Source organism: Schistocerca nitens, chromosome 6 (assembly GCF_023898315.1).
Source record: "Schistocerca nitens isolate TAMUIC-IGC-003100 chromosome 6, iqSchNite1.1, whole genome shotgun sequence".
Taxonomy (NCBI): Eukaryota; Metazoa; Arthropoda; class Insecta; order Orthoptera; family Acrididae; genus Schistocerca; species Schistocerca nitens.
Window position 1 is genome coordinate 541,500,028 of NC_064619.1, and position 23,437 is coordinate 541,523,464.

At 40.9% G+C, this 23,437-nt stretch overlaps 2 protein-coding genes across 3 annotated transcripts in view; one reads left to right on the forward strand and one right to left on the reverse strand.

Moving 5' to 3' along the window:
• The first annotated feature begins 1,616 nt into the window (after window positions 1-1,616).
• On the forward strand, window positions 1,617-22,788 carry LOC126262283 (protein C1orf43 homolog). Its single transcript, XM_049958800.1, has 4 exons — window positions 1,617-2,222; window positions 12,400-12,562; window positions 21,647-21,866; window positions 22,120-22,788. Exons 1-4 carry the CDS (start codon window positions 2,064-2,066, stop codon window positions 22,331-22,333), a joined length of 756 nt encoding a protein of 251 aa, XP_049814757.1. The 5' UTR covers window positions 1,617-2,063; the 3' UTR covers window positions 22,334-22,788.
• Window positions 22,695-23,437, reverse strand: part of LOC126262282 (focadhesin) — a 298,944-nt gene continuing 298,201 nt past the window's right edge. For both annotated transcript variants that reach the window (XM_049958798.1, XM_049958799.1), the window contains exon 19: window positions 22,695-22,936. In XM_049958798.1, coding sequence (XP_049814755.1) covers window positions 22,772-22,936 — 165 coding nt within the window. In that variant the 3' untranslated portion in view covers window positions 22,695-22,771. The remainder of the gene's footprint in view (window positions 22,937-23,437) is intronic.

A 23,437-nucleotide genomic window follows, 5' to 3' on the forward strand; every position in this document is an offset into this window, starting at 1 on the left:
CAAGGTAACAAAAGTATTTCCAGGTACACACTCTACCAACAGACTTTCAGGTCGATGCATAAAGTGTAAATGAAAAATATTATCATCTAATAGCCTACTCGCAAAGCAAGAATACGGATTTACGCGCTGTATTTTCGTGTATTCGAAGTTCAGTGGCAGGCCACAAGGAGCACTTTTGGCGTTCTCTGTTTCCCACTCGTTAACATGAGCTTTGCACTTACTATAATTTGGTGTTCTGTGGACGTGACGACCAGTGTGAATTGGCCTGTAAGGAACTATCAATGATAAAATTTGTTAATGACCAATGTGCTGAGAGTAATAAAGTTCGCTGTTGACTATGGAGATCCTTACGAATTTATCACAAACTCAAATGTTTTTCAGACTGTAACTTTATCTAACAACGGTTAATATTGAATTAACTCAAATTCGAGAAAAAGAGAGCGAAATTGTCGCAGTCATCAATCTAAAGGGGCCCTCACACATTCATTAATACTGTCAAACTGTCAATATATTGACCGTCTGGGGGGAGCGTATTGACGTAATTGTCAATTCTAGAAATATTAATGACCAGCACTGATGGACCTCAAAATATTCTCATTATTGAACGAACGTTTAAGGTCAAATATTGACTGTTTGACAATATTCTTCCATTCGGATGTTGCCACAGCTTCACGAACCAGCCATGTGGTGTTAGTGTGCACTGTTTATTTTTTCAATTCGCCGTGGTGTATCTCATACCTTAGATTCAGTTTTTAAGGTATTTTTTAACTCAAAAGAATTTTAATAGGAATATGCAAGTGTAATCATTGTACATGCTACATTAGAATGGTTAACGGAGGATTCTCTATAACATTGCTTACTTCGTTAATATGAAAAATATAATACAGGTTGTTGTGTTACATAGCAGTTTTGAGAAACGCTCCCATTTAGAAAAATACGCCATATATCTTCAGTGAGTAATAAGATGGCTGGGGAATGCATGTTAGTTTCACCAAAATTATCAGAAACTGCGAAAAGCTTGACGTTAAATTTCAGAAACCGCAAAAAGCTTGACGTTAATTTCAGGGAACGCAAAAAGCTTGACGTTAATTTCCGTAACAGGCCCTTGTCAGGCAGATATAATCGCTCTATAGGTTTCAGTAGAATTTTAGTAATTAAACTAACCTTCGAGCATTAGAATGATCTATCTGTCGCTAGGTATCTCTAAGTTACTCCTAATCTCCTGTTGAATGCGATTACGTCTCTCATTAAAGCATTTTGCTTTTTAATTTTGTCTTGTACCAACACTAATAACTTGTCATACGATGTAGAACTCATCGGAAAGTAATATATAAATTCTTTTGGCTCCATGATTCTGATTTCAGTCATTAAATTAACATGTGACCAGTGGCTCCTCTTTCAACCAATCTCGGACCCATTTCCCCTTTTTCATTGTTTTCTGGTGCTTGCAAGCCATCACTAATATAATTGCAGCACACGCTTTCTTCTGGGCGTTCACCATCTTACCCTCGTGAAATCGTGTTGCCAACTAACAGTTTTTGACGGTATTTTTGATGGTGTGAGGTCGCTTCAGTATATTGATGGCTTGAAAAACTAGAACTGCCAGTACATATTGAAAGCTGACGGCCCCTTAAATGGTACGTCATTCTTCTGATGTGGTGTCAGTTATCTTTTAACCAAGGATTTTAAATTCTAGATGCCTTGCTTCGACCATAGGTCGAAGTGTGGTGCTGTATCTCCGAAGTGTTATCATGTTGTTGGGAACGTTATTTTGAAAGCAGAAGACATGCACAGTACAAGCTCTGAACACAAGCAAAATAATAGCATATTTAGTGGCAGCTAGCGTTCAGTTGTCTTAATTACTGATGCACTGCCGAAAATGTCGAAACAGCATTGCGTGAGGTTTTTGAGACCACAGTCCACAATTTCTTCGGGGTAGTTCGCAGTAATAAAGTGTGCGATGGTTGCTGTTTCGTGAGAATGTGTAGCTAACACAGAGTATATAATTCTAGATAGTATTTAACATTGACAGCTATTAGGATATCGACGTGTAAGTAGTCAATATGACACAAGAATTATCTGCTGTCACCGTCGTAATCATTATAGGATGTGGAGTTCTGGCCTTTGTATTACTGTTCATATTTGCCAAAAGACAAATCATGAGATTTGCCTTGCGTTCAAGAAGGGGCCCACACGTACCCATAGGCCATGGAGCAAAAAAGGTTAGTTGTCATTGCAGCCTTTTTTACTCCTCTTGTGTGGTACTGGAAAGCAAGAAATATGTGGACAACTGGATAACATGTTATACCTATCACACACAATATTTTCATACAAGGTCTTTATTTACAGTGTTTTTTACATGGAAGAGTGTAAAGACATGCATTCAGTTATGATTCATATGTTATCAAACATTTCGAAGCAATGATTGAGGAAATATCAACCATTATGAATTTATTAATTTCTATTATAGCTATTTAGAAATGCATTTTTTGACAAGACTTCATTAGCTACAATGTCAGATGCATGACTTCCTTCAGGTCAAGGGGAATATTGGATACTAGTTGAATTGTCTTTAACCAGTGATATAATGTGCCTGTGATGTTATCTATGTGATACCCATTGCTGGATAGAGGTCTCTTTGCATTTCCATGTATTAGCCTTTCATTTATGTGATACACATTGCTTCTTTGCATTTTCTGATGTCATATACCCACTGTCTATTAGGATTTATTGCATCTTTTATTATCTTTAGGAATCCAGAAAAGAAATTCCTTGATTCATTAGCCTGGCAACTTGGCCTACCCATACCTTTTCGTTTTGATTGGTCTTGACTGTCTCTCCAAATCTACTCTATGCTCTGATCCTCCTCCCCCCCCCCCCCCCTCCCCTCATCCCATTAATTCCTTTCGAAATGGCCTTTATGGTTTTTCCCATTAAGTGTCCACATCTGCCTGCCAAAATGCAGAGCTGGTTATACTCTCAGATTATAAACTTCCTGTCACACATGCACCACAAGTTTAGCCTTGCACAATAATTCCAAGCCAATTTAGGTGTTTTTGTTTGTGTTATCATGCCCAGCCAATCATTTTCTCCAGCTGTCCATATCAGCTAGTTGTATGAATTCATAATTAGTTTGTACCATTTTCTTTTCCACAAGGTGGTTGTGCATTACTTTTCTCTTAATGTTAGGATTTTCTTGCTTTCTTTTAAATTTATTGCTTCTGTTGGTTATTGAAGTTTACCTGCTCTAGAAGCAAACAGTACAATGCTGTTAGTAAAGGTGTTGTTAACTGGTATTCTTCCTTTTTTCAATTTAGATACCTTAAACTTCCTTTAGGGTTTGGTAATATGAAATGTTGTGTGACACTTCCCTGTTTTGAATTCCCCTGTCCTTTTGAAATATAATTTTTTATTTATTCGTGTACAAACTACATCACAAAATATATAGCAACCAAAAAAGGCCAAATACATAATTTAAAATGCGAAATAGGCATTTTTATATAAAAACATATTAGTCAAATACAATGGAAAATCCGAAATACATAATCAGAAATATAATATATAGACCTAAATTACTTTGCTCATTCAGAATTTGGTGTAAGCTGCAGCTGTCTCAGTGTAATTCACGAATTCCTCTTGAGTACACTCTCTGGGTGCAGCCATTAACAGGCATTTAACAACACTCACACTTGTCATGGTCTATGTAGCCGCACCTTTTCATAAGTTGTTTTGATTGCCCCAAGCCTGTACGTAGTTGTTCAAGGTTTTCCAGTGTCACCAGTCTAGGTGGGAGCCCTGAGGTAAACATCGTCTGTGATAGGGACTCCGGGATATTCTTCTTGCCAGAGTGACGTTATGGAAGTTTCAGTTGGTTGTACCGAGTACAGTATATGAAACTTCCTGTAGATTTAAGCGTTTTGGACATGAGTTGATGGCTGTGTAGCAGTTGACACTTGTCATTCATCTGTTTGTTTCTTTCTTTCTTTCAACCTCAGTAATGATCTTCTGACATTTGATGGGACAATACCTGATAATGAATATAAATGGTCCACTCTAGTAGTTATCTTCTTGCACATATTGTTTATGACTGCATTGGTTTTTTTTAGTGATGAAATCTTTCCCAGACTGGGCACCCCCAATCGGCAACCAAAAACCAGGTGGTGAGTGCAGAGTGCGTTTGTGTTGGTGCCCCAGTTTGCAGATGTCAGTTTGTTCTGTATGCCATTAAGCTTTTACGTGTTTGTATTTTAGCTTTTGTTTTCTCAGTACATTTCTTATATGTTAAGGTTCCTTTTTGAGTGTTGCCCAGATAGGATGGATGACTTCCAATTGTTATGGTGAAAAAGACACACTTGTGTTTTATTGGGGTTTGGTTTTAGATTATTACATCTGTAGCAGTTGATGAGTGTTGTGAGGTCTTCACTCAGGCTGTTTCAGTTTCATTAAAAGATTTTGCTTGGTATGCAATTGTTCTGTTGTTAAAATTTTAAAATTTACAGTTGTTCTATCACCTGCATAAATAAAAGATTTGAGCTTTTTGGCAACAGATGGTCATTACTATATATGTTAAACACAGTGGGGACAGCACACACCCTTGTATCATCCTGTTGTTCTTATTTCTCCATCTGATTCTCTTTTGCTGGGCTTCAACGAAGAATCTTCTATTAAACAGTAGTGAATTAAGAATTTCTTCCAGTCTGTCATTGTCATCCGATTTTAGAAATGAGAGTTTTCAGGTTTACAGTGTCATATGCTGCAGTTACGTCAAATCCCCATGCTGTAAACTGTTTCTGACAAATTGAATTAGGTGAGAGTCTGACCTGTGTAGGATTTTTCCAGGTGGAAACCTATTCTGTTCATTATTAACCTTTCAAAAAGTTTCAGCGAACACAGCAGTGATGTTAGTCAATAGATCTTGGGGTTATTTGGGTCCTCCCCAGGCTTAAGATCTGCAATGACTTTTGTGTGCCACCATATTCTTGGAACCCCCCCCCCCCCCCCTCCTGGGGGCCTCACAGTTCTTTTGGGAATTAATGTGTGGCGCACACAGGGCCCTGAGCTATTGTAGCCAATTCTTCCTTCCCTGGTTGCATTTCCTTCACCCTGCCCTCCCTCCCTATCCTCGCTCCTTCCCCGCTGCCCCCTCCTTTCCCTCTCTTGGTGTTTTAATTTATTCCCTGTATTGCTTGCAATTTTGTTCCTTCTGCCTATTATTTCATCCTTTTTGGTGTGTAGGTCCTCACTGGAGATTTGACATCCACTTCTCAATTTTCTGTTTTTAGTGAGAGCCATTTGGGGGAAGAATTCCTTCCCTAGCATCTATCTACAATGTGGATTCCTCTCCCCCCTTTCTTCCCCTCTCTCTTCCCGCTGTAGCCCCATTTCACCCTGCTAGGTCATGAACACCTGTAGCCAGTCTGTGTGGTGGGGCTGTTACGTACCCATCCGGCTGAAGTTCCTGATAACACAGGGATCACACTACTGATACCTGAGCTGTTCCCTCCTCATGTATCCCAAGGAGTGGTTGCTTGTCTTCATGGAGCATCGGAAATGCCAGCAATGGCCACCATGCTAGGTGGCCCTCGCTATGGCTGGGTGGCACCTATGGGGAGAGCCCCTGACCAGAGTGAGTGGTATCAGGGTGGATGCTTGGCGCATGAAGCATATCAAGCTGCAAAAATAGGGCCGTTCTCAAACAGCCGTTTCTTCGGATGGTGAAGGATCATTGAAAGCCGCTTCATATGACCCGGCAGCCATCCTTTCCCTGGCTACACCGTGGGAGGAGGGCCAGACACACCGCCTGTACTAGGAGGGACGGGAACCCAGTCACCACCACAAAGCCATTGTTTTTTTGTGGAGAATAATGAGGACAAGTTTGGTGGAGTCTGCTAGTATGCTCCCTGTTGATCAGAGCTTCTTCTGCCAGCTGATCTGCAGCTCTTTGTGTTTGTGATCATCTTGACAATGCCCCAGTGTCTATTACTCCTCACCAAATTCTGAATATGGTCCAGGAGTGATTTTTCATAGGGACCTTATCCTGCAAACTGATGAGGAACTTCGGGCTAATCTGGAGTGACATGGTGTTCATTTAGTTTGATGTATGCAGAAGGGTCACAAAGACAATTGCACTGATACTGATGCCTTCATTCTGGATTTCGAGGGGAGTACCCTCCCAGACAAGGTCAAGGTTATGTGCTAGAGATCTGATGTGAAGCCTACATCCCACCTCTCAGTGCTTGTGTTTTGGGCATATGTCTTCCTGCTGTACGGCGGCCTCTCTGTGTGGTGACTGTGGACACCCTCTCCATGGAGGAAGCCCCTATGTTCCACCACTTGTGTGTGTCAATTGTCATGACAACCACTCCCCTCGCTTGCCGGATTGCCCAACTTACAGGAGAGAAAAGAAGTTCCAAGACTACAAGTCCCTGGATTGCCTGTCTTATGCTGAGGCTCGCGAAAAGTGTGAGAGACTCCATCCAGTGTCAGTATCTTCAAATTTTGCCTCTGCTACAGCCTTTCCCCCTGCTAGCTATTTCTTACCCCAGCCCTGTCCCCCTTTCCCCTCCCCCCCTCCTGCAGTTCCTACGATCTCCCACCTGGGAGTCGCTCCCCTCCACGGCTGAAGAAATGTGTCCCCCCCCCCCCCCTTCTTTGGCACCTGCGGTGATTGGTCCCACCCTGGGACCCCTGTCCCTGGTGTCTCAGGCTCTTTTGACCACTATTGTGTGCCTCAATATCACCTGCTCTCTTTTGTTTGCAGATACCTGTACTCCCTCTGTGCCCTGTCCTCCTCAATCACTGAAAGGGAAGGAGAAGAAGAAGAAACAACATAAGTCCCAAGACAAGGCCCCTGTGACGCCCCGGAGGTGCCATCTCCCCCCTCACAACGTGAGCCTGACATCTTATTTATGGATGTCAACCCATCCTTGTCGGTGACGACCACTGACCAAGTGACATGACCTCCTCTCGGCTTCTTTATGTCTAACCTGGTCTCTTGCCACACAATTATCCAATGGTATTGCAACGGATACTATCGTCACCTGCCAGAAATAAAATGCCGTGTCTCCTCCTATACTGTTTTCTGTCTTGCTCTTCAAGAAATGCACTTCCATGATGACCACTCTCCAACATTTCATGGTTATTGGGTGTTCTGTCAGAACCATGCCGGCCCCAGGGTAGCATCTTGCGGAGTCTGCACTTTGGTTGGTTGCGATGTCATTAGTGATTGGATCCCCCTACATACAAATCTGGAAGCAACAGTCGTTAGAATGCAAATGACTCTGGCAGTCACTGTTTGCAATGTCTACCTCCCACCACGTAGGCTACTTCCTTACGTTGAACTCTTTACCTTACTCCAGCAACTCCCACCCTGGTTTCTCTTCCTTGGGGACTTCAGTGCCCACCACTCACTGTGGGGGAGTGCCACTTCAACAGGTAGGGGTCTCCTAATTGACCAACTTATTATGGACCTCAATTTGTGTTCCCCTAGCCACTTCCGTGCCACTAATGGCACCTTTACTGCTATTGATCTCATGATCTCACCTGCTCTTGTGGTTTCCCTACATTGTTCATCCCATGATGACCTTTGTGACAGTGACCACTTTCCAGTATTTCTATCATTCCCCTCTTGCCGCCAGGCAGATAGGCCCTCACATTGTGCATTCTGCAGGGCCAATTGGCCTTTATATATGTCTACTGTGCACTTTGACACTTCCCTCTCGAATTCCATTGATGTGGTCGTGCAAGGTGTCCTTGCCAATATTCTTCAAGCTTCTGGCACTGCTGTCCCCCTAACAACAGGCCCCCTCATCGTTGACCGGTACCGTGGTGAACCAAGGATGTAGCAGTCAATGTCCAGGACTGCTGATGGGTGCTGCAGCGATTTAAATGACATCCTTCACGGACCAACCTCCTCTCTTTTAATCGTCTCCATGCTAAGGCTTGTTACCTTATTAAGCAGAGTAAAAAGGAATGCTGGGAACACTATGTTTCCTCCCTGGGGACGTATGACTCTTCATCACAGGTTTGGTTCAAGCTTTGTAGCCTTCTTGGCTGCCAGCGACAATCAACTGTCCAGGGTCTTAACCTCCAAGGTGCTCTGTGCACTGATCCATTGGTCCTTGCAGAATACTTTGTGACGACATCGGCATCCTCTTCTTACCCTGCTACCTTTCTCTGGCAGAAACACCAAGTTGAACAGACCCCCTCTCTTGTTTCAACCCACGCCATGCTCTATAATGAACCCTTCACTGAATGGGAATTCTTCAGGCTCTTAACTCTTCACGAAACACGGCCCCAGGCCTGGATTCTATCCATGACCAGATGAGCCAACACTTGGACATTCTCCAGAGGCAACATCTCCTCAGGGTCTTCGGCCGCTTTTGGCTCACAGGTGCTTTTGTGTCACAATGGCGAGACAGTATAGTTGTCCCCACTGTGAAGCCCAGAAAGAACACAGTGTCTCTCGACAGCTACCGCCTTATAAGCCTGATGGATGTGCTTTGTAAACTGCTTGAGAGGGTGGTTAGTTCAGATTATGTTGGGTACTCGAATCTCCCTGTATCACTGTGGCTTCTGGACAGGATTATCTCCAACTGACCATTTACTCAGGTTGGAAACAGCCATCTGACAGACTTTTACTAACCACCAGCACCTTGTCGCAGTCTTCTTTGACCTACATAAGGCATAATACATGGCTTGGCACCATCACATTTCAATTACCCTCCATGACTGGGGCTTCAATGGTCTCCTTCAGATTTTTATCTCCCCGGGTTTGAGAGTGCACTTAGTGCCCTTCAGATTCAGGAGAACGGTATCCCACAGGGTTCTGTGCTGTTACATTCTTCCTCATAGCCATCAGTGGGCTTGTAACCTGTTTGCCGTAATTTTACACTGACGATTTTTGCATCTGGTGCAGCTCCCACTCAGTAGCATCCGTTGAGCGCTGGCTCCAAGGTGCCATCCAACGAGCCTCTGCATGAGCCATGTCCCGTGGCTTCCAGTTTTCTTCCTCCAAAATGCAGGTTATGCATTTTTGTCATCGACCCACCATACACCCAGATCCAGATCTTTATTTAGGCAACCAGCTCCTCGATGTTGTAGTACAGTCCCTGTAGTAACACTGTTCACGTTATGTCGCACTTCACTTAGCGTAGACTGGGACTGTGTCCTAGGCATGCCCAATGTTAACTCACTGGGCACGGCCCGTGCTGCCGGAGTTGTTGTTGTTCTTGTTGTTACACCGGCAGAGGACGCGTCCGAATTCTCGCGTGCCCTCTGGTGGACGGGACTCTACTTGCGGCAACTACCGCCCGTGACGCGCCGTGCCAATGTGCGCCTCCCGCGATCTTTCTGGTGGCTACTACAGTCCCCTTTCTTGGGCCTTATTTTTGATAAAAAGCTGACATGGCTGCCCCATTTTCACCACCTGAAGACTACATGCATGCAGAAGCTTAATGCTCTCCACCTCCTAGCTTACATATCTTAGGGTGCGGACTTTACCACTATTCTCCATCTTTACTGTGCTCTAGTCTTGTTCAGATTATATTATGGTAGTCAAGTTTATGGCTCAGCGACTCCTTCCACTTTGCAACTACTTGACCCCGTTCACCATTGCGGGGTGCGTCTGGCTGTTGGTGCCTTTTACATTATTCTTGTTGACAGTCGCGTAACAGAAACGGGGATTCCCCTCTACAAATACAACGGAGCCAATTCCTGGTTTCTTGTCATTCGCCAATTCCCTGACCGTCCCATGTACGCTGTCCTTTTTGCAAACGAGATATGTCTACTTCCTGACAAACCGTCCATGGATGGGATTGCCGGTTGAAATGTGTCTCACTTCCTCTCTCAGGATCTCCATTTCCACTCACTGTAACGCACCACGTGTATTTCCTCCCATAACCCTCCCCCCCCCCCCCCCCCATCTGTATGGTGCCTAGACCACGGATTATGACTGACCTATTCCACGGTCCTAAGGTCTCTGTCGTCCCTATGGTTGTCCTGCATCTTGTACGTGCCAACCTTGCAGAGTTCCAGGGTGCCACCATCCTCTACACTGGTGGTTCTAAGACAGTCGACACGGTGGGATACGCTTTCACATCTCCTACTGGCTTTGAACGCCATTTATTGCCGGGATCAAGTAGTGTGTTCAGTGTTTTAATTTGTTCAGACAATTAGCAGCCTACAGTCTATTGACCAATGCTACTCTTGTCACCCTTTGGTCTCTGCTACCGATGACTCTCTCTGCCCTTGGCCGTGTATGCTCAGTTGTCTTTCCCTGGGCCCAAAGTCATGTGGGCATCCCAAGGAATGAAGTGGCTGGCCGTTTGGCTAGAGAAGCAGATACTTACCTCCCATTCCATTTCATGATTGCAACTACGGATAAGCGGATCTACGTCAAATCTTTCTTTGCCCAAAAGTGGAATGAAATCTGGTGGGTTACTGCTAATGGTAATAAACTCCGCACAATCAAGGAGTCTACTGCAGTTTGGCACTCTTCTTTCCGCTCCTCTCACAAGGAGTCCACTGTTTTATGCTGTCTATGCATTGGCGATACCAGGCTAAACCATTGTTTCCTCCTGTGTAACGAACCACCCCTACAATGTGGTTTGGAGCCAAACTGACAGTATCCCACATATTGGTGGAATGTCCCCTTCTTTTGGCCCTTCGTGCTAAGTATAGTCTTCCCGATTTCTTAATTTTAATATTAGCAGACAATTCACAAATGGTTGAACTGGTCCTCAGTTTCCTACTTAAAAGTGGTTTTTATTTCCAGATACAAGGTTTTGCTTTACTCTTTGAGCAGGGGTAGGGTGGTTGTGGTTGGGACCTCTCTGCATGTCTTCTTGGTCTGGGACCTCATGACCACTCCCACATAGAAAGACTGCCCTTCTCTTCCAGTTTTTAGATTTGGTCTCACCTTTTATGCTTTTTAGTATATGTGTTTTAACTTCATTATTTTATAATTTGACACCCCTGTCTGGATCCATCCACTTTTAGCAGACCCTCTTTCTTCTGTGGGTAACTTCAGAATCGTGGGACTGATGACCTCACTGTTTGGTCCCATTAACCCTCTCAATTAATCAATCTATCAATTTTGGAATTTTCATGATCCACCAGTAGCAATTGGTAAAAGGCTGAGTAACCACTTTTTGGTTTTTTGACCGATTTTAAATTATTACATTCCTGATGTCATCAAGTCCAGCAGCATTTTCAAATTGCTTATGGCGTCTTTAAGTTCTTTCATTGGAAAATCTACACCTGATATGTTACTTTTCTTTGTTTTGTTTACTTTCAGGCTAGATAGCTGCTTTATTTTTTTTGTCAGCTTTATTGTTTAATAAAATCTGGTCAGCTGTTTGGTTAGTTGTTACATTTGTGTGAGGAGGTCTTATGGTGGGGTCATTTCATAGTTTTTTTTTTTTTTTTTTTTAACAAGTCCCCACACTTTCCTAGTAGTGTGCGTCATGCCCATACCCTCAACAGTCTCCATCCAGGTCTGGTGCCTTTGGTCACTTAGTGCTGCTAGTAAATTTCTTTCAGGCTCAGTTGTTTCTTTGACGAGGGGATTTTTATCAAAGAGATCACAATACCTTTTGCATGGAACCTTGTTTTCTATTGTAAAACCAAATATATATTCTGTCCTGCATCCTCTTGGGATTGTCTTAACAGAGTGTGCCTCAATAGCTTGCACAAAGTTATCATAGTGCTCTGGCTTGTGTTCAGTCATTGAAATCTAATGGAAACTGTAGCACTGATGTATATGTTCTTCAGTATACTAACACAAGTTGTCTCAGTGCCTTTTTTCTTACGGGTTGTTAGTACAGATTTCACCAAACCAAGTCAATTTTAAGCTTTCTTAGAATCTATGCATTTTGACAGTAACCTTGTTCATGAAATCTCAAATCACACTCACCTGTAGACCATATTTCTCTCACTGCCGTGATCCTGTAAACCTCTTAGTCTTGATAGGTTGTGTGCCCATTATCATTTTTCTCACATTTTAAAAAGGATAACACCCAAAACTTAAATGCTGCACCAATTACTATTGTTTTCATTCCTTCCAATTCCCTGCAGTATGTATGTAGAAGCAAACTTGGGAACTTAGTGAGGGACAAACATATGCATGATTTTTTTGTCCAAGCTGCTTGGGAATATACATATTGTACCTTGACAGTGACATTTCTAGTGTGCTGTTTGGCAGAACATTGTATTTACCATTTTGTGTGTGACTCAATTCGTCTTTACAATATCATCTATAATTCTATTCACTTCAGTAGATTTTAGCATCTTGTCATAAAGTTTAATGTTTCTTGTTTATTGAGAAGTTTATTTTTCTTAAAGTAACTGCAGAAATATGCTCCATTGTGAATAAACACGATCATTTGAATTTCCTTTCAGTCCTTAAGAAGAGAACTTGAAAGAATAATTGATGTTATTCCTCGTATCGTATATGAGCCAAAACTTATGACAGATGATGATCCACAATATATCCTTCAGCCCGGAACTGAGCTCCCACCACACTATTTTAGACTGAAGGCAGTAGATGATGTGAGATTACTAGGTAGGTAACAAAAAAGAATGTGTAAAATAAGAGAGCCATGAAATTAAGTCCAATTTCACAGTTAGATCTTGATGAAATATTTCTCTTTTAAATGACACAATGCCAAATTATGCAAGTATGTTTGTCTACATAGAATCAATGACAATTTGAGTATTTCTGCTCTGTAAGTGTGAGTCATATAGTTTTTTCACTAACCAAAAATATCTTAAACTTGTTCAGCAAAAAAGACTGGCAAATATGGTATATTTTAATAAGTCTTTGTTTTGTACAATGCAGGTAAGTGTGTCACTATAGATTAAAGAATCACATCTTTCATTACATTTTCAAGGAAGACACACAATAGAAGCATTTGGTGTAATCTATTTCCACAAGTTTCAACAATAAGCTGCGTCAGTATTGCAAGTGGTGTAGACCATCATGGGCTTAAAAATTTAAGAATTTCTTTTTATTTGGCATTTAAAATTCTTTTGTTTCCATGTTATCCTTTGATTGGCTTAAAATTAGTTGCTTAAGATAAAGTTTGATTCTGGTGAACAACAACAACAACAGCTGTAAGGGAAATATATATATATATATATATATATATATATATATATATATATATATAGTATGTTGAAGATATAACCCCTGCTCATACCAAAACAGTAAGTTTGTGTTTGAGACAGAATAGAGATGTATTACTTGCAACAAATTTCAGGATCAACAGAAGCGTCTGATGCCACGCGTCGGCTTTGACCTGTGACATAAGGGTGTTGTGGTGTGTGATGTCATGACAGTGCGCAGTTTGGTTTGTGAGTGTGGCGTGTTTGTAGATGTCGTCGTGTTGTGGTTTGTTGTGCCCTCTGATGGTATGTTCAGGGCTTTCGTTTGTGTGGTGTAATGGGCTCAGTTTGCTCTTGTTCATTATCCAGAATTGTTTGAGTGTTGGCTGTGTTAATAGTGGAATTGGTTTCAGTGAGTTAACGATTCTGTGGTTTTGTGTGGAGGTTAATTTAGTGTTGTTCGCTGTATGTCGTGTGGTAATTTTAGTAAAATTAATCGGCTGTTGTTTTTGTTCAGGAATGGATATGACGGATAAAATTAATAGTGCGTGTCTGAGGGATATGATGGGGAACACTGCTTTGGAACTGATAAAGTTTTTGCAGCTGTTCAGTTTAATTTCCGAGGTTGTCAAGTGCTCTATTTGTGGTGAAGAAATGAAGTTGGCTAAAGTTCCCGCGTCTCAGACCAGGGACAGTTATATGTGGCGCTGTCGAAAAGATGACATTTGGCATTCCATATGGTGTGGTTCCTGGTTCGAGAAGTCTAGGTTGGTCATGCGCGGGATTGTACTGGTGACGTATTATTTTTGTTATAGATCCCCACACAGTTTTTGCGTGCATGAGACTGGTGTGAGTGAGAGGAGTGTGCTTGATTGGTTTTCTTTTTGTCGTGAAGTGTGTTCTGAGTTCATTAAGTCCAGGGGTAAGCTGGGGAGGGGGGGGGGTTGTTGTGGAGGTGGACGAGTCGCAGTTTGGGAAAAGGAAGTATGGGAGGGGTAAGTCTGTGGTTGGTCTCTGGGTGTGGGGGGGCTGTTGTTCCGGGGGGTGGGTGTTCTGAATGTGTTTTTAGGGTTGTGGAAGGGAGGTCTAAGGCGGAATTAGTGGGGTTAATTGAAGAGTACGTAGAACCGGGGTCCACAGTAGTTTCACATGCATTTTCTTCATATAGGGGGTTGGGTGAGAGGGGTTTCAATCATTTAGTCGTTAACCATAGCTTAGAGTTCAAAAATTATGAGACGGGGGCTTGCGCAAATACAATAGAGGGGATGTAGGGGCTGTTAAGTCAGTTCTTGGGAGGGGGAAGAGGCGCTCTTCCAACCTTCAGTCTCATTTAGATGAGTACTGTTGGCGGAAGAGTGTCCCTGAGGGCTACTGTGTTTTTCGGTTTTTTTAAGGGCTGTTAGTAAAATGTATAGTCCGAATGTGGTTGGTTAGGGTGGTTTGGGTAGGTGGCTGCGGCTCTGGGTGGGGTGGGGTGGGGTGGGTGGTTTATTTCGTGTTACAGTGTTTGTGAGGGGGGGGGGGGGGGGAGTGTTGGTTTGTGTTTTAGTTGTGGAGGCTCTATTTTGTTGAAGTTTTTGTTGAGTTGTAGTGTGTGATTGAGATTTTTTTATGTTGCATTTGGTTTTTGTTTATGGGTTTTTTATTTTGGTGTGAGGGGGGAGGTTGGGTTGGTTGGGGGGGTTGAGGTGTGAGTGGGTCGGGTCTTTCTTTTGGTTGAGTATTTTTTCATTGGTTTGTGTGCCTGTGTGTGTGTGTGTGTGTGTGTGTGTGTGTGTGTGTGTGGTGGCCAACCTAGTTTGTGGTGCCAGAAATTTTTGTGGTAAGTTTTAATTTTTTTGTTTTTAGTGTATGTGTTGTGTGTTGGGGTCTAGGGAAGTGTTTTATTGAAATGTGTGGCTGTGAATTTTGGTATTGGTATTGGGAGATGTTTTTGAGGTATATAGGTCAAGGGAAGTGTTTGATCCTAATTTATGGGATCAGGAGCTGTGTTGAGCTATATAGGTCAAGGGAAGTGTCCGATTCCAGATGATTTTGTGTTTAGTGGTATTTGGGGAGTTTTGTGATGTCGGTTATTTTCGTCGTTTTGCGTGGTTTTGTATGGGGGTGGGTGTCTAAATTTGTTTATATTTAGTTTGCCCCCAGCCAAAAACCCCCCCCATTTCCCGCACTTGTCCCGTTAGTGTCATTAGGCTTTTTGTGGAACGTGTGTGTTTTTGTTTTTCGATGTATTTTCGTCGTAATAATGTGTACGTAACGACTTTATATGCGCCATATTGGAATCGTGGTTTATGGTCGTTTCCGCCATATTTGTGACGTCATGGGTCAAAGCAGACGGGCGGGATCGGATGCTTCCGTATTTCCAAATCTCATTAAGGAATAAATATACTGAGAAGCAGTGGTTAGAATACAAAGTTCCTTGAACAGGTTTCTACAAGATGTTCTTGAATTTACACCACAAATGATTCTTGTCACAAGCTTTTGCACCCTAAAAACTTTTGTTCGGTTTGATGAGTTGCCCCAGAATATGATCCCATACGACATAATAGAATGAAAGTAAGCAAGGTGTTTTTTTTTATATATTTATATATCCTACATCTGACATCATTCTCACGGCAAATACAGACTTGTTTAGGCACTTAAGCAATTCTGTGAACTTATGCCCTTCCCAACTGAATTTATTATCGAGTTGTAATCCCAGAAATTTAACACTGTCAACCTCTTCAATCTGCAAGTCTTCATACATTGTACTCATGCTGGAAGGAAATCTCTTACAGGTTCTGAACTGCATATAGTGGGACTTCTCAAAGTTTAATGACAAAGAATTAGCTTTAGACCACTTATTAATGTCAGTGAAAATTTGATTAGCAGCTATTTCTAAATCCGTACTTGACTTGCTACTTATTACAATGTTTGTACCATCTGCAAACAAAACAAACTTAGCATCTGGCAGTGTGACAGAAGAGAGGTCATTAATATACACAAGAAAAAGCGATGGACCCAAAATGGGACCTTGAGGAACAGCACATGTAGTTAATTCCCAGTCAGATGAAGACTGACTGCACAGGTATTTCGCAACGACTCCCTTTGTTTCCTGTTAGTTAACGCTTAAACCATTTCACACCATTGCCGGTGACACCATAATACTTTAACTTACTTAGGTGAATGCTGTGGTTCACACAGTCAAAGGCTTTTGATAGGTCACAGAAAATGCCAGTAGCCTGTAATTTATTATCTAACAAATTAAGTACATTTTCACTGTAAGTGTAAATAGCTTTCTCTATATCAGAACCCTTCAGAAATCCAAACTGTGACTTGGAAAATATATCATTTGCAGTCAGATGCTTAAGGAGACGCTTGAACACAATCTTTTCAAATATTTTTGAGAAATCCGGCAAAAGTGAAATTGGTCAATAGTTTGATGATTGGTCAATAGTTTTATAGTATCTCTTTATCCTCCTCCTTGTAAAGAGGCTTAACTTCAGCATATTTTAGCCAGTCTGGAAATGTTCCACTGATAAATGAGATTGATACCACAAATAACTTAAGATAGAACTTTACTTGCATGAGCACTCTTTGATTAACTTTGTTGATACGTTACATACCCACTGGAATACTTAGATTTTAAGGATTTTGTGATGGATGCTACTTCTTTGGGAGATGTGAGTGTCATTTCCATTTTAGTGAAGTTATTTTTAAAGACTGGCCTCAGATACTCCATTGCATTGTTCACCAAACCTGATAACCCCAAGCTGTCAGTAACAGAAATAAAGTAGTTGTTTAAGAGGTTTGCAACACTAACTGTACTTGTTACCAAATTTTCATTTATTTTTAGAGCTATCTGTTCCTTTTCCTTTTTGGCCCCACCTGTCTCTGTCTTCACAATATCCGATACAGTTTTTATTTTGTTACCTGATGTAATTATCTTTTTCTCACAATAAAGCTGCTTCGATTTCTCGATTACTTGCTTCAGTATTTTGCAATATTCTTTGTAATGCATTACAATTCTAATCTCAGAGCTGTTCCTAGATAGTAGACAGTGTCTCGTTTTGTCCCAAATGATATCTTTATTCCTTGTGTAATCTACAGTTTATTTTTTGACTTTTGTGTGAGTTGAGTTACCTTTAGGGGAAAACAATTCTCAAAAGTGGAGGCAACTTTATTAATGAATGATTTTTATTTTCCATTTGAGTCAGATGTATTGTAAACAACTATCCAATCCATGTCTTTGAGCAATTTCCTGAATTTCTCATTTTTGACTTATTTATTACCCTCCTGTACTCAGATTTAATAGATGTTTTTATCCTGACAAGTTTCAACATTTAACACAAGATGCTGCATGTCAGGATCAGATAGCCCATTAACTATTGGTTTTGTGATATGACTTTTTACCCTAGATTTGTCTACAAAGATATTATGAATAGCAGTCTCAGAGCATTTACATATCCTAGTAGCAAAGTTCACACTAGGAACTAAATTGAACGACAGTGTTACTGACTGCAATAATTGTTCACTGACAGAGCTTTTCAATAAATCCACATTAAAATCTCCAGCAACCACTATTTCCTTGTTTTTTACTATGAGCTGGGACAGCAAAGCTTCCAGATTTTTTATGAAGAGGTTAAAATTTCCTGAAGGAGATCTGTATATACCTACTATTATAAAGGACTTATTATGAAATACTATGTCTGTTGCACAAGCTTCTAAGTGCTGCTCTGAGCAAAATTTATTAATATCAATATTCTTGAAATCAGAACAGTTTCTGACAAATATGGCAACTCCTCCTTTCACCATATTTCTTCTACAGAAATAAGAAACTAACTTTAATCCTGTAACATTTAACATATCTGTACCAGTGGTCACATGATGTTCAGAGAGGTAGATTACATCAACTGGTTTGCTCAACTCTAATTCTTCAACACCAATAAGCAACTCATTAAGCTTACCCCGTAGTCCTCAGATATTCTGATGCAATAGTGATAGCTGATTTTGTGTACTGGCTGAACCTAATTTTCCTGCCAATTTTTGAGTATCTTGAGTTTCAATCGGAGGCTGTCTGCGTGAATTGTGTATATTAAAATTTGCTTTCTGTCTGCCTGTTTTATCAGTGTGAATATCATTTTCAGCCTGTCTTCCTACCCTAAAAAACTGCTGATCTGTCACTTGTAACCACTGGTACTTTACCACTTGTGACAGCCCCCCCCCCCCCCCCCCCCCCGCCCCCCTACCCTTAAGTTATTTGATATTAACCCAGACAGTTTTCCCTTCCCTTCCCTTCCCTTCCCTGTTGATGTGAAGGCCATGCTTAGTATAGTCCCACCTGCTGATAGTCAGCAGGAACCACATCGATATGAGAACCCATGCCCGATCCAAGCAGTTGTTCCACCTCTAAATTAACTCTCCTAACAGAAGAGTTTAAATGAGGCCGGTCATAGCGACTCAGAACACACACAAGCCCATCACCAGTACGTCTCGTTGCTGAAGCTATCTTTACCAGGTCAGTCTCAACTGAATAATTTCGGTTCCTATCTGTGCTGTTGCCTGCCCCACCCACTATTACCATGGTGTCTTCCTTTGTGAAGTCTTTACAAAGTGAACCTACATCCTCTATCACCTGACCCAGACTTGCACTAGGTTTGGAGAGTCATGATATAGATCACCTGGACCGGTGAGTCAGAACACATTGCTACATGCCAAAGACAGGGTATGACTGCATACCAGAGTACTATTCAGGGAGACGATGCAGAAATTCTTATTTGGGCGATGTTAACAGGGTTTTCAATAAATCTGCCATTACTTCTCTATGGCAAACTGTTAAACAACATGCTGTCTGACCAAGTGCATCCATCTGTTCACTTGTCGCCTCCTACATATGACTGTGCCTAACACCAAGACAATGTCCCACTCCTATGCTGTCAAACTGTTAGAATTGAGGAACACTCCTAAGGACATAAGTGCATATGTGGGCTTCTGTGTCATCTGATTTCAGTGCATTTGGAGCACATCTGGGAAGCAATTGAGCGAGATATGTGCTACTTAGATCAAACTCATTGAGTTGAGAATAGCTATTGAGCATTATAGATTAGTCTCATTTGCACATTACATTTTATTGAGGACCAGCTTCAGATGGCAAGCAGCCATAACCAAATTTCAAAAAATGATTACGCTACCACTTTGTCAAACAGTTTTGCAAAATCTGATACATATTGGTAGCTTGATCACTATTTGAAACTTGATAACGGATGCTTTTCATCCAAAACCAGTTGTCAATTAATTGTAACATGCGAGTGAGACTGCAGACGTCTACTACACGCTGACTACTTGCTGTTGCTCTGTGCCACCATGGCAGATTATGTAAAAATTATGTAACAGATTGAAAAATTGTAGGTTAGGTCCTTAGCACTGTTGGTATCCAGAGGAGGCAATGTCTTGATAAACTGTTACTGTCATCAGTGTGAAAGTGGGATCAACAACTGCCAGCAGTCAACAATTGTGAACATAATTTTCGTGGTGTTGTAACATTAAATTCAAACAGTATAGCCCCCCCCCCCCTCCCCCTCCAAAAAGAGAACTTTCCATGGACTGACTGACTAGCTGTATTTTAAGTTGTAGCTTTTTTTTTAGAGTTTGGTTTTGGATTATGGTTCTATTTTTTGCATATTTTTGTCATCCTCCTCCTTACTTGATTACCTTGCAAAGGTTAAAACAGTGAAATGAAAATAGCACACAAGTATTGTGGATCAAAGGATGAAAAAAAGAGACACGGATTGAGAAAGAACAAAATTGGTACAATGCACTTGGCCACAAGTGTTTTGGTACAGAGAAAGCTTATTGATTTGAAGTATGAACTGTTGTAACAGTCAAAGTATTCATATTGGCAGCTCTGACTTTGGCCTATTCCCACACTTAGAGAGAAATGCTGTTAAACAACATTTTGAGTTTAATGGGAACCATGCACTGATAAGCCAAAACATGACCACTGTCCTCTGCGACATTGGATGCCGCCTGGCAGCATTGCAGGCATGTGACTCAGTAACAAAAGTTTGTAAGTGGAACAGACATGGATGGGGGATCACCCGAGTGAAGATGTGGGCTGCAAATGGGGAAACCCATTGATATAAGTGACTTCGACAAAGGGCAGATTATTATTATGCAGAGCCTGTGGACGAGTATCTCAAAAGTGGCGAAGCTGGTCGAATGTTCATGTGCTACTGTCATGAGCATCTACGGATAAGGTTAGAACAGTGAAACTACAAGTGCTAAATGGGACAGTCACAACTCTTCACAGGACTTGGAATTTGGAGGGTTGTCTGCTCCGTAAAGTAGGTTAAATGGTGATGTGTGGCATCTCTGCCAAAAGAGCACAATGCTGGTGCAAGCACAAGTGTTTCGGAGCACCCCGTTCATTGTACATTGTTGAGTATGGAGCTCCGCAGCAGACCACTCTTGTGTGTTCACATGTTGACTGAATGACATCGTCAGTTACGATTGCAGGGGGCACGGGACTATTTGGATTCGGCCATCAATCAATGGAAACATATCGACTCTTTAGGTGAATCATATTTTTGCTACACTAGGTTTATGGTGATCTCCACAAATGCCATTATTTAGGTGAAGGGCGGCTAGAAACATGCAGTGCACCATGGATGCAGGCTGCAGGGACCAGTATTACGCTAAGAGAGAGATCCTCCTGCACTTGCATGAGACCTGTGGTTGTCCAGACACATTGACAGCTGTGAAACACCTGCATCCCTGTGTCTCGAAACCAGAACTGTGCTACAGTAGTTTAAGGAGCATTATAGTGAACTCACATGGATGTCTGAGTGACCAAATTTGCCTGATATGAATCCTATGGAAACCATCTGGGTTGCTATTGGAAGCCATCACCGTGTATGCAAATCAGAGGCCCATTATTTTTGTGAATTACGTGATCTGTGCATAGACCTCTAATGCCACATACCTCCAAAAAGTTAACAACAAACTATTGGATACCTTATGTGCAGAATATGTTATATATGTTATTCCAAAGACAAACAAGCTATTAAACAGGTGGTCATAATGTTTTTGTTCATCAGTGTGTATAGGTTTCTTGCAGACCTACCAGATTGCACTCCTGCAATTAAATTTACTCTTGCAAAATACTGAACAAGTGCATAAACCTAAAAGAGAACTACATTGTAAACATGTCGGTTATTTATCCAAAAATGGGTTTTCAGTGGAAGACTCATAAATTTTCATTTTGCCTCATTCATTCCCAATAATGAGGTATAAAATATGAGCAGTAGTCACATTGTTATATAGGAATTTATTGCAAACAATATTAAAGAATTTAATTAGCAGGTTGCAAGTCTGCAACCACTTTCTTTGTCCACATTAAAAAAAAAAAAAGGATAATTGTAATGCTGTCTTCTGTAGTGAAGACATCTCTTATCCATTTTTTAAATTATCACCATCCAATGGCAAATAAAATATTAAACATCTTTTCTTATTTGCCACATTAAATACTGATTTTAAAAAATCTTTCTTTCAAAATCTCTGCCAGAACAAGAAATAACTAGGCAAGATAACTGTTTGGTGCGGCATCCACCCGAGAACCTCCGTGCTTTTCTACTTTCGGCACTGGCAGTGCCTTTGAATGGACTGGGACCAAAACTTGTTCATCAATTCTGTGACCTGTATGAACATGCAAGACATGATCCAAGTGAATTTGGAGATGAAGAATATCAAATGTATTCAAAGTTACTCTTGAAACTAATAGATGCGTAAGTATTCATTTGACATGTGTTAATAAATATTCTAACTGCTGTTAGAGTTCTGTGTTTAAGTAATGATGATATAGTGGACATAATTTGGGTCATTTAAGTAACATAGTGACATTTTATTTTACTTGCACCAGATTTTTTACTGATTGGTGGCAAGTGTCTGTGGAATCAAGAAAGAGCAAAAAGTTTTATTTCTTTGAAAATAAACTCAGTATGGATTTGCAAATTTTAAATTTTCACTTCTCTCTTGCAGGGCTAAGATGCTGAAATCATATCCTAATAGTCGTAAATCTAGCCCCAGCAGGACCCCTTTGAAGAGAAATCAAGATAAATACAGGAACTTGCTGGAAACAAAACTAAGGTCTGACAGGAAGCTAACAGATGAAGTTCTTTGTGTTAATGAGAAAGAGATCCGGCCATCTTCTCTCCCTGTTTCACCTGATGAAAATAATGAGACATCAGTCTGACATAAGTTGAGTTGTGCTTCACTGTGGCTTTGACACACAGTTGGACAAAGAACTACTAATGTACATGAAAGGGCAAATACCTGAACAGTCTAATTGTGCATTTTCTGTCAACGTCCTAATGAGCCCATATCACAGTTGAAGTGTTGACATATATGAATGTCCTGAAAGTGTTTCTTTGTTCTTTAGCAGTACTGAATTACAGACTTAGTTCCAATTGTGGTGCTAAGATAACATATCTGCAAATACTACTGCAGGTTGAATTAGAAGGGTATCCGTGGCTGTTAATAGTTTCTAGTCATATATCTTCATAAGATAAGCCAAATAATGATTTGTTTCAAAATCATATAATAAGAATGATGCATTGTTAGCATAATTGTTTTTAATTGCCAAACAAGCTTTGTTACAATAATGTTATGAGCTACACAACTTGTATGTTCACTAAATAAAATTCCTTGGTGATCGAAGATTAACAATTTTCATCCAAACTGTGTTTTCTTTGAAATATTTTGTATGGTGCAAACTTACTAAGCCATCATAAAATACTGCTGCATATAATGGTGATGCTACACTGGACTTGCACATATGAAATAACCATTCTGTCATCTGAAACAAAGAAATTATGAAATATTATATTCTGAGGATATGTTATGGGTGTGGGCAGTATCAATAGTGGGGCCAGTTAAGGAGAAAGTTTGGGACGTGGATGTAAGGTTCTGTAGCAGAAAACCAGTCATTACATATGTATACTGTCAAATCATTTTGATCCAATGATAATTCTTACATAAAGCTTTCCATAAAAAATGTATGACCAAAAACAATTCATGTCAGGAATTTCGCAGTGTCTAACATGTTAGACACGCTATGAAGTAAACAAGATATTATCTCTCTCTCCCCCATAAGACAGCATTGACCATCAATGGTATTAAATATCTGCCTCCAAGTGGGGATATTGCACTGCTCACAAGTTTAAGGAAGTATGTGGGTTGAGTGAAAAAATGGAAAAGTACATTATTCAAATAATTTACATTTACTTCTTTGACTACAAAGCTATCATTGACTGTAATAATAATAATTGCACTAATAAAATTTAAGTTTTCAAGCAAA